The following is a 12,277-nucleotide window of genomic DNA, read 5'->3' as shown; positions in this document are numbered from 1 at the left end:
TATCTTACAGATCTTTGGGCCGGTTCAGTGCATTATGAAGTTCAAAAGTCAGGAGGAGGCGATAGAGAGGGCCAACAGCACCCACTACGGCCTGGCAGCTGCTGTGTTCACCCGCAGTGTGGACCGGGCAATGAGTGTGTCCTCAGCGCTGGAGGCCGGAACTGTGTGGTGAGGCACTACAACCACTAATCAGTCATATATATTTTTTTTTTGTCCGGAAGACATCCTGTTATCATCCGGCTTTTATTTAACAAAAAAAAAGCTCCCCACACTGACCGCTGGGTGGACTTTTAATGCTTTAATGGGACCATATTGTGGAAAACCAACCAACACTTGTTTGCTGCAGAATATAAAGATTATATAGAAAAAAATCCTACCTTGAATCCATTGTTTTTGGGGTTCATCAATACTAAACCAATACTAGACCAATACTAAACCAATACTAGATCAATACTAAACCAATACTAGATCAATACTAAACCAATACTAGACCAATACTAGACCAATACTAAACCAATACTAGATCAATACTAAACCAATACTAGACCAATACTAGACCAATACTAGATCAATACTAGACCAATACTAGATCCATACAAAACCAATACAAGATCAATACTAAACCAATACTAGATCAATACTAAACCAATACTAGACCAATACTAGACCAATACTAGATCAATACTAGACCAATACTAGATCCATACAAAACCAATACAAGACCAATACTAAACCAATACTAGACCAATACTAGATCAGTACTAGATCCATACAAAACCAATACTAAACCAATACTAGACCAATACTAGATCAGTACTAGATCCATACAAAACCAATACTAAACCAATACTAGACCAATACTAGATCAGTACTAGATCCATACAAAACCAATACTAAACCAATACTAGACCAATACTAGATCAGTACTAGATCCATACAAAACCAATACTAAACCAATACTAGACCAATACTAGATCCATACAAAACCAATACTAGACCAATACTAGACCAATACTAGATCAGTACTAGACGAATACTAGATCAATACTAGATCCATACAAAACCAATACTACATCAATACTAAACCAATACTAGATCAATACTAGATCAATACTAGTCCATACAAAACCAATACTAGACCAATACTAGACCAATACTAGATCAGTACTAGACGAATACTAGATCAATACTAGATCCATACAAAACCAATACTACATCAATACTAAACCAATACTAAACCAATACTAGATCAATACTAGATCAATACAAAACCAATACTAGATCAATACTAGATCCATACAAAACCAATACAAAACCAATACTAGATCAGGACTAGATCCATCCATACAAAACCAATACAAGACCAATACTAGACCAATACTAGATCAGTACTAGACCAATACTAGATAAATACTAGATCAATTTTTGCTGTTATCTGATATGTGCCGCTTGGGTGGTCGATAAAGGCCCGGGCGCTGTAGGCCGGGCCCCATTAAGGCTTGGGCCGACCCTGCCTACAACCTTAAACAGTGGTTCTTCAGGGGTTCCTTAGTAAAGCCAATTGTTCTAGATAAGAGTGTTCTAGATAAGAGTGCTAAGAGTGTAGGCTAACTGTGTAGTAATAACTCAAATAACTGCCCTCGTACAGCTTCCAGTGCCAGTGAGGCAGAGCTCGGCCTTAGGTTAGGTTCTTAAAACAGCCATTAGGGGGAGCCACACACAGCTGTTTGTGTATGGTTTGGCTGGAGTGATGGGTTACGGTCTCAGAAGCACCTCTGTGAGATAAAGTCACCATCAAATCCCTGAATAGTTGCAGTGTAATCAATATAACGTGCGGACCTCGTTCCCATTGTGGGTTCAGGTGTTGTTACGCTGCACAGGTCAGCTGAATTCACCTTGTGGCCGTGTTATTGATTAACCAGCCTGATTTTAGATATTGCGTCATAAAGTGATGGATTGTAAAGCGGTGCAGTGATAGATGTCTCAACCACGGTTAACCCTCAATCTGCTCCTCCTGTGCTCAGGGTGAACTGCTACAACGCCCTTCACGCTCAGGCTCCCTTTGGGGGCTATAAGATGTCAGGGAATGGGCGGGAACTGTGAGTACACCTTCTTCATCAACTTTCCGTGTCATAACTGTCATACAGTGTCACACAAAAACCTGGTATCGCCAGTGGATTTTATTCCAGGTCATTTTGGAGCATTTCTATTGGTCAGTTCAACTGCCAGATTCACATTATGTCAAAAAGTGAAAACAGTAACAGTAAAAATGGAGATACAAGGTTTTTGAGTTACAGCGGCACAGACAACACTGTATGGACAAAAGTATTGGGACACACCTCTTTCTACATTGAATACTTTCTGTAGGAATGTTATTAGTGTTTATTCTTGTGGAACACTGTATTGACAAAAGTATTGGGACACACCTCTTTCTACATTGAATACTTTCTGTAGGAATGTTATTAGTGTTTATTCTTGTGGAACACTGTATTGACAAAAGTATTGGGACACACCTCTTTCTACATTGAATACTTTCTGTAGGAATGTTATTAGTGTTTATTCTTGTGGAACACTGCTTTTCACTCTGTGTTTTTAGGTGTATTAACATTGGCTGATATAATATGAATAAATCAATTAATCAATTCATCAAATCTGTGTAAATTTGACACTTTAACTAAGCGCCTCTGTTCTGTGTGCAGTGGGGAGTACGCATTGGCGGAGTACACTGAGGTCAAAGCCGTCACCATCAAACTCACTGAGCAGCTGACCGTGTGAGGGACACCCCTGTTCCGAGGTCAACCACATCCAACGACAAACCCCACCCAATCACAAAGTGCTTCAGAATCTCTGCGCCTTTTTGACTCAAAGGGCAGAGAAGTAAACATCAGCAGGCCTCCGGTACTCGTCCCAGCGGACGTCCTCTCCACTGTATCGAGACCTCCTATTTCTACAGCTCTTTTCTTCTGGTCTGTTTTTTCTATTTAGATGATGTGTACAGATAAAAAAACTGATTGTATAATTTTTAATTTTGTATTTAATATGGATGTCTTTATCTCCGAGATGGTCGAGCAGCTCGTTCTCCCAGTTTCTTGCCACACACTCATTTTGATCGGCCTGAAGGTCACCAACCTGAAGGTTTTTTTCATTTAGCACCTCAAGCACTATATGTCCAAAAGTTTCTGGACACCCTTTCATATTAGTGAATTCACCTGCAGAATTGGGCTTGAGGGGTCTGGGGGCTGTGCAGCACTGGAGCTGTGCTGATTGAGCTCCATTCAATTCCTTTGGGATCAGTGTGAGAGCCAGAACTAATTACCCGGCATCAGTACCTGACCTCAATGATGTGGCTGGATGCAGTCAAATCGTCCTCACAGCAGTGTTTCAACATCTAGTGCTAGAGGCTCCTACTGCACTTGGGTGGGCAGGCGTCCACAGACTTTTGACTATATAGTGTATAGACTGCATGGTATTAATGGTCTTCATGGTAGCTGGTTTCAGACGGCCTAAGCTGGCCTTTGATGGTCAAGATGGTTGAAAAGATGGTCATCCAGGTGAAGAAAAAACACACCCTCTACTGGTTGACTTGCTGGTTATGCTGGTTAACCAGTTTCCATTTATGTTGGATGGACTAGCTGGTCTATCAGCTTGACCAGCTTGAGCAAAAGGGTCATCAAGCTGGTCATACTGGTAGAACTGCACAATCACCAATATGAGGCTGTTCCACCAAACAACCACGACCAACCTGACCACCAACAGCTTGGTCATGCTGGTCAACCAACCTAGTCATGCTTATCCTACCTTATCCTACTTCATTCTTGCTTAAAGCCCTGGTAAATGTGCCGGAAAGTGCAGTTAAAGGGAAATTCCAGTCATTTAGAGTTTGGGTTTTGGTGTGAAACCGTGGTTCACTGTAGATTAATGTACCAACTTCATTTGAGTGGTGGGGAATAGATCCAGGGGGCAGCGTATCCCAATTTATTAACTAGCCAAACCCACCAGTGAGGCTACACAGGCCTTCTGAGTTTCATATGGAATGCTGACGATGGTAAAATAATGGCAAATCCGTTTTTAGGTATATAAACACTGTGTCCAAAAGTTTGTGGACACCCCTTCTAATGAATGCATTCAGCTACTCTTAAGTTGCACCCATTGCTGACACAGATATGCAAATGCACAACAACATTTATCACGATACGATACAATATCGTCATATTGCCCAGCTCTACTCTAATGCAGGCATTGAGCTGTGGAGCAGTGGAAGAACTGTGTTCTCTGGAATGATGGATGGTGGAGCTCCATCCAATGCTTTTGGGAGGAGTTGGGGTGGTGATCACCCAACATCCTGACCTCACTTGACCTCTTGTCGCTGAATGCAATCAAATCCTCACAGCAATGCAGCTCAGAAATCTTGTAGAACGTCTACCCTGGACAGTAGAGACGGTTACTCCAATGGGATAAACTCTTCCCTTTTTGATTTCTGAGGAAACAATGAAGAAGCTATTAGACGTAATTAGACTAAGACTTGGACCTTTTTGAAGTGATGGTAGAACTCATAGTCTCAGACATCCAGAACCCAAACAGAACCTTTGGTAGGTTTTCCGAGAATGGAGTGTTTCACACCAAACCTACTACTGAAGGACCTGAATTTTGAAATATTCGTGGAATTTCCCTCCCCCCCCCCTTTACAAAATAAAAGAGAGAAAGGAGACATATTTATTTCTCTGGTTTTAGAATATCTCATGTCCGTTGTCTCTTTACACGGCTTTCACTTCTACATTAAAAGCTATTTATGTTGCATAAACCTTAAAAATAAAGCCTTTGTTTTGAATGGATGTTCTGCCTTCTGCTGTTCTTGGAACTAAGGGTCAGTCAGGCTCTCGGAAATGCTCTAAAAATATATATAATGCAAAAGTCTGGCGGGAATCTTCTCTATTTTGGTGCTTTTTCATTTGAATCTGGAAGCTGTCATTTCTTTATACATTGTGTCCAAATGTAAGGATGAGTGAACCAATAGAATTGCTCTGAAATGACTCAGAATAAAATCTTCCATTGACTTCTGTTGAAAACTAAGAAGGTTTGGATGTGTCCTGTTAAGCTTGGCCTTTTGGAGGTAAGAGTTTTTTTAATGGATGAAGTAGAATGAATTGGCTACCAATGGCTTCTTCATCATACCACATCACACATGTCTGATGCACCTGGACACACCATCAGTGATGTTTCCTGGGGAAACGATCAGACACCCTCACCCAGGCGTCCCAGCCATGGTCGGTCAAGTCCAGGCCTGGACTTGCAACTAGTGACACCTGCGATGCCCAGCATGTTCTAGGCCCTGCAGTGGGACTGGCCTACAAATCCTCCGTGATCCACCTCAATAGGCTCACCACCCATTGCTTCGGCATGGTTCCACCAGCCCCGCCTACTTCCTGCCCTCTTCCTCTCATTGGCCTCCTCCATGCACTCCTCCCAGGAAGTACTAAGTTCCAGGAGTATGATCTGCTTGGAAGCTTCTGAGATGACAAAACGTGATGGTCCAAGATTTTCCGAGAAAGCCAAGGGCTCCTATTGGTGTAGTGTGGTGTTCTTACACGGCCTTGGAATCGAACCCTATGGGAAGGGGCGTGTTGTTACCTACCGATGTTTTGTCGGCCAATCAAACAAATACTTCTTCAGTATACATTCAATTAAAAAACCCAAAAAACAGCAGATATGCTTTATAATGTGCCTCTATGGATGATTTGACTTATTTACACCTACAAAATCCCAACACATGGATTAAGGGCCTGTCCAAACCTGTGTGTTCAGTCAAGTCCCTCGACTTTTGAATTTTGGAAACTTTTGGGTAAAAAATAAAAGTGAGTAAAGCTCCAAAGTCGAAAGTGTAAAAATAGTAAAGCAGGTCCAGATCTGAACCAACACCAGAATCAGATTTAACCTAAATATGAATTGGAAGTTTACTAAAGGAAACTGGCTTAAAGCTCCTTTCACCTCAACTTTGGATCATTTTGAGTTAAAATACATGATAAGGCACCAAAGTCAATGGTGTGAACAGTAGTAAAGCAGGTCCAGAGCTGAACCAACACCAGAATCAGACTCAAATATGAAGTGGAAACTGGCTAAATTGGCTAAAGACTCCATTTGCCTCAATTTTAAAAACCTTTGTGTTAAAATAAAATCGAGTACAGCACCTAAGTCTAAAGTGTAATAAAAAAAATAATAATGCAGCTCCAGAGCTGAACTAACACCAGAATCCGATTTACCTAAATATGAATTGGACATCTAGAAGAAACTTGGATACATTTGGCCTAAAATAACATGGTTAAGCCCCAAAGTCAATGGTGTGAACAGTAGTAAAGCAGGTCCAGAGCTGAACCAACACCAGAATCAGACCCAAATATGAACTGGAAACTGGCTATATTGGCTAAAGACTCCATTTGCATCAATGTTGGATAATTTTGGGTAAAAAAAAAAAGAGTAAAGCTCCAAAGTCTAAAGTGTAAAAAATAGTAAAGCAGGTCCAGATCTGAACCAACACCAGAATCAAACCCAAATATGAACTGAAGACTGGCTAAAGGCTCCATTCTGGATCCTTCTGGGTTAAAACACATGATCTCCTTCCTTGTGTCTGATCTGCTCCCTGCTGCTCTTGGTCTGAACCTGAGAGCTGAAGCTTCAGTTCCAGAGCTGAACCAGTATACCAGCCTGAAACTGGACTCAGCTGAGGAGAGGGTGGATCACCTCCCTCACAAGTGGACTTGAGCTGAAGTGAAAGTGGCGTCTGAGAGCCCTCCCTCTCTCCTGCTGTAAGGAAGCACGGAGGCTTTACTGAAGGCTGCACCAGGAAGTCATTCAGGCGACTGAGGGCTTCAGGCGTGCGCGGTTAGTGGCTCAGGCTCGCGCTCAGCTCTTACCCGGACTGCTCGCACCCGAGCCGGGCGCAGACTGCGGACCGCGGGGCTGAAGTATCGCTGGGTGTCGTGGGTGTCTGTATTGGTGGGATTGTATGGAGGAACCTGGGCTGTGACTGAGCCTGGCAGAGGAGTCCAGTCGTCTTCAGTCGTGCAGGACGACGAGTGACCTGAGTGAGTCTAAGTGTCCTGCTTCCTCTGTGCTTTCCTCTTCTGTAGACCCTCACCCTGCTTTAGCACATCTGGCTCTGCTGGAGCTCGAGCAGAGGTTGGTACATTGGGCTACTGCAGTGTTGTTGTGAGCTGTAGGTGTAAATATAGTCAACAACAACAACAACGACTGTAAACATGTGTTTTTCCACCAGTGCTGAGCTTTTGATTGGACACACAGTGGAACTTCACAGTACCTCCCACATCTGTCAGCATAGGAATGGAGTGCTAGACTTGTGACCAATAGTAGAGTAGTGCCTGATCTGAACCAACCAGAATCAGACCCAAATATGAATTGGACGTCTAGAGGAAATTGGCTAAAGGCTCTGTTTGCCTCAAATTTGGAAACATTTGGGCTAAAATAAACGATAAAGCACCAAAGGCAATGGTGTGAACAGTAGTAGTGAAAGCAGTGCCAGATCTGAACCCACACCAGAATCAGACCTAAATATAAATTGGATATTTGCTAAAGGCTGTATTCCACTTCATTTTGGATTCTTTTAGGTTAAAATAAAAAGAGTAAAGTTCCAAAGTCTAAAGTATAAAGAATAGTAAAGTAGTACCAGATCAGATTTAACCTAAATGTGAATTGGAAATTAGCTAAACTGGCTACAGACTTCATTCACAAGCAGGTCCAGATCTGAACCAACACCAGAATCAGACCTAAATATGAATTGGACGTCTAGAGGAAATTGGCTAAAGGCTCTGTTCGCCTCAAATTTGGATACATTTGGGCTAAAATAAATGATAAAGCAATGGTGTGAACAGTAGTAGTGAAAGCAGGTCCAGATCTGAACCAACCAGAATCAGACCTAAATATGAATTGGACATTGGCTAAAGACTGTATTCCACTTAATTTTGCCAAACTTTTGGGGTAAAATAAAAGGTGTACAGCTTTAAAGTCTAAAGTATAAAGAGTAGTAAAGCAGTGTCAGAGCTGAACCAACACCAGAATCAGACCTAAATATGAATTGGACGTCTAGAGGAAATTGGCTAAAGGCTCTGTTCGCCTCAAATTTGGATACATTTGGGCTAAAATAAACGATAAAGCACCAAAGGCAATGGTGTGAACAGTAGTACAGCAGTGCCAGATCTGAACCAACAACAGAATCAGACCTAAATATGAATTGGACATTGGCTAAAAACTCTATTTCACTTAATTTTGGATCCTTTTGGAGTACAGCTTTAAAGTATAAAATGTAAAAATAGTAAAGCAGTGTCAGAGCTGAACCAACACCAGAATCAGACCCAAATATGGATTGGATATTTGCTAAAGGCTGTATTCCACTTCATTTTGGATTCTTTTAGGTTAAAATAAAAAGAGTAAAGTTCCAAAGTCTAAAGTATAAAGAATAGTAATGTAGTACCAGATCAGATTTAACCTAAATGTGAATTGGAAACTAGCTAAACTGGCTACAGACTTCATTCACAAGCAGGTCCAGATCAGACCAGAACACCAGAATCAGACCCAAATAGGAACTGGATATTGGCTAAAGACTCTATTCCACTTAATTTTTTGATACTTTTTTAGTTTTAATAAAAGCAAGTAAAGCTCCAGAGTCTAAAGTGTAAAAAAAACAGAACCAGATTTAACCTGAATATGAATTAGAAACTATCTAAATTGGCTAAATTCTTTGTTCATCTCAGTTCTGGATACTTTTCCGCTAAAATACACAGTAAAGCACCAAAATCAATGGTGTGAAGTGTCATATCATAGTGAATCAATATTTAATATTATGATATGATGGAATCAGGCTTTAAGATATGCTTCTGAAATTGCTGCTTCCATATGCTAAAATAATAATGTGTTTGAGTTGGACGTATTATTATTAATATTAATATTATTATTTGATTAATATTACACACAGTTTTGTCAATTCTAACCGGACTGAAAACACATATCCACCAAGGAAAAGTACTGTTTATTTAATATTTATGGATTTCAACAGTCCTTCTGAACCCATATAGTGCAGTTAACTGTGAGGTCCGTATCAGAACCAGAATCGGGCTCAGCGAACTATGTTTGTATATACGAAGCTTCAGTCTTATCTCGTGACATAATTCCTACAGCACAGCCTGCACAGCACAGTTTCTCGAAAGTGCACATTCCCAACGTGGCTTAAGAGCCAGGACCGACCCGAGTGAGGGAAGCTCGTAATCTGCGATACAGTGACCGAATGGTCAACAAACAGTGCGTGGCAGTGCCACTGGAGCAGCCCCTGTCTCCTCATTGAAATTCACTGTAAATAGCCTACTGTAGAAAGCAAAATAAGGCCTGGCCTGTTTGTAACAGTGAGCAATGACTTCAGTGTTCCAGGCCAAGGGAAAATGAGTCATGTCTGTAAGCCTGCATGGTTGCTCCAGCACTGGGAAGGCCTTTGTTGGGGGCCCAGACTGGCATGGTGGTGATGTTTATGGGTCCAGTACAAAGGCTTTAGACACTTAATCACTTTATTCAAGATCATTTACAGTCTCCAGATCTCCTCAGAACAGATACAGCAGGTGAACATAAATCCAGTAAAAAAGGAGAAACAAGAGCTTCTCATTCTGAAGAAAGAAGGTAGTGAGATCTTGTTGGTGAGCTAGTCTGAAGAACAGAGCTCGGTTCCTCCAGGGTTCTCCTGGACCAGCCAGGACAGCGTGGAGGATGTGTTCAACTCCATCATCATCATCATCATCAGCAGCAGCAGCAGCAGCAGCAGCTCACCTGATTTACCATCATTAAGCCCTGATTTACCACCAAACCAGGTGTTGATCTGAGGAGAACTCTAAATAATACTAGACTCCATGAGAGAGGAGAACTTTGGAGATGTTCTAATGATGAACACAGTGATGGAGAACCACCACCACTTTCTGTAGGAGTGTTATTATTAGTGTTTCTTCTGATATCAGTAATTTACTGATCAGATAAGGAGGATTGTTATATTGCAAGTAGGGATCTAGTGGGACCAGGTATATTTTAATGGATCAGCTATCGGCTATTTTAATGTAAATCTGTTCAGAGCGCAATCTTGTGTCCTCAAGACACCAGTAACGGACATTATTGCTCAGCTGGCGAGATGCATACATCCGCATTGCCGGAGAGCCAGCAGTTCCAAGGCGTGCCGTTAATTTAGACGTGCGCCACCTAGTGGCATGCAGTTTGGGCTGAATGGGCAGATAGTCTTATTACATTACTTAAGGGGATAAAGGGAATGATGTGGGTCCAGATTGAAGACACTGGAGCAGTGTTTACAGTAAACACTAAAAGAGACTTCTACTGTGGTTTGGTGAAGGTGCTGTTATATCTCTTATAGAAATTGACAGAATACTCTTGTTTGAGTGTAATCGAATCAAAAGTCTTAATTCACAACTTTCAGTATTTAGCCTTTTAGAGAGTCTGAGAGTAAGATCAGAGGTGTTATAAATGATGTTATAAAGGTTTTAAATGCCTATAAGGAGTCTGATAGTATTTCTTAATTGCCTATACAAGAGAACCTCAGGTGTGAATAATCAGTGATACAGAAACAGTAATGCAGAAGGTTTGTACAGCAAATTATTTTATATTGAATAATCCCAACATCAGTATGAAGCCTTCCTGCTTTTCTGAGATTTATTATTTATTTATTATTATTTTATGAGTTATTAGTCTATCAATCACGAGTACAGCTTCTCTTCAGAAAATATTTTATTAGAAATTATTTACAAGCGTATACTCAAACTATTAAAACTTAATAGTATTTGGCCTGATATATTTCCATTAAATATACATTAAATATGCATATATATATATATATATATATATATATATATATATATATATATACACACATAAATGGTTTAATGAAAGTTTCATTTCTCTTTTTCTGTTTTTAAACCAGCACTGAAGAACCCATTCAGAACTGATTGGAGGCCAACGCTAATGCTAACACACACACACACACACACACACACACACATAGGGTTGCCACTTGTTCTGGTGGCATTTTTGTTTGCTGCTTGTATGTTTGACCAAGTTACTTATTTATTCTCAGGTTCAGCTGCTAGATTTTATTATGAATTACGCTAAATATTAAAAATAAGAATAATTACTGTTTGTGAGTTTGACAAAGTGAAGCTACTTATTTTCAGTTTCGGCTGATACAGTTTATTCATTTTAATATATTTTAAGATGTTTGACTCCTTTTTTAATTTGAATGGTTTGTCCAGGTCCTGCACAATTATTTATTTTAGTGACAAATTAATAGCAATTTAGTACATTTACATGGTGAGGTATACGGTTTATTAATACCGCAATGGTATCGGATCGGTATTGGGTATCGACCGATATGCAAAGTTTATGTATCAGTATCGGAACTGAAAAAGCCGGATTGGTGCATCCCTAAAATGAAACACTATAAAACAGTAATTTTAAGCAACTAAATCAATCAGTCCAGAATTTCTGATTATAGAAACTGATACTAAAAATAATCGGATTGTACAGAACGGATTAATCAGCAGCTCGTCTGATCTAAACGGTGGGGCTGGATTATTATTTATACACACACAGATCGGACCAGTATCGGCTAAAACTCTGCATTAATAATCCCAGATCAGATTTTGGGGCGGATTTGGGATCCCTCATTTCAGGTTACAGTGCAGTCGCAGGGTTTAACAGTATATTCCCAATACTAGTCATTCTTCTGTCAGGCAACCCCGCAGTCCTGCTTTCACCCAGCTGTGAGATAACTACATCATTGTTAGAAGGGAAATGATCAAATTAAACTGATGATACTTTTCCATTGATCTGACCTGCACTGTGTTGTGATCTTTATCTGGCCCGGCTGCTGGTCTGCTGACTGTCTATTTCCTGCAGAAAGCCAGCAGAACCTTTGACACTACCTAAAGTGCCGAGATAATGCGATGATGAAGCCTGAGATAACACCACCAGCTCGACCGGCTCTAGTCTGCTCTCTAAGGCCTCTTCCTTCTGTTTGTTGTCTCTTTTTCAGATGAACGAATAGCAGCGCTGTTGGTGTCCCTGGACTAAGCTAGCATGACCTGGTCAGTCTGAGATGCGGTCTTCATTGCGGGAACATGTCGTACTGGAATGTTGGAGATGCTGAAGACTCTGAAGCACAGCCTGCCTGCAGCCCTGCCGAGCAAGATGGTGAGTTTTGCTGTCGTCTATAAATAACTGGCGT

At 40.8% G+C, this 12,277-nt stretch overlaps 2 protein-coding genes across 4 annotated transcripts in view; both read left to right on the top strand.

The window, feature by feature from the left end:
• aldh1a3 (aldehyde dehydrogenase 1 family, member A3) overlaps positions 1–4,823 on the top strand; it is a 33,025-nt gene extending 28,202 nt beyond the window's left edge. Inside the window, exons 11-13 of the mRNA XM_072659878.1 lie at positions 11–168; positions 2,025–2,099; positions 2,700–4,823. Coding sequence (XP_072515979.1) covers positions 11–168; positions 2,025–2,099; positions 2,700–2,775 — 309 coding nt within the window. The 3' untranslated portion in view covers positions 2,776–4,823. The remainder of the gene's footprint in view (positions 1–10; positions 169–2,024; positions 2,100–2,699) is intronic.
• A 2,030-nt stretch (positions 4,824–6,853) lies between these two features.
• lrrk1 (leucine-rich repeat kinase 1) overlaps positions 6,854–12,277 on the top strand; it is a 100,127-nt gene continuing 94,703 nt past the window's right edge. For all 3 annotated transcript variants that reach the window (XM_072660416.1, XM_072660415.1, XM_072660418.1), the window contains exons 1-2: positions 6,854–7,079; positions 12,086–12,243. In XM_072660416.1, the coding sequence (XP_072516517.1) occupies positions 12,171–12,243 (73 nt within the window). In that variant the 5' untranslated portion in view covers positions 6,854–7,079; positions 12,086–12,170. The remainder of the gene's footprint in view (positions 7,080–12,085; positions 12,244–12,277) is intronic.

Source organism: Salminus brasiliensis, chromosome 17, assembly GCF_030463535.1.
Source record: "Salminus brasiliensis chromosome 17, fSalBra1.hap2, whole genome shotgun sequence".
NCBI lineage: Eukaryota > Metazoa > Chordata > Actinopteri > Characiformes > Bryconidae > Salminus > Salminus brasiliensis.
This window is presented reverse-complemented; position numbering and strand designations above follow the sequence as displayed.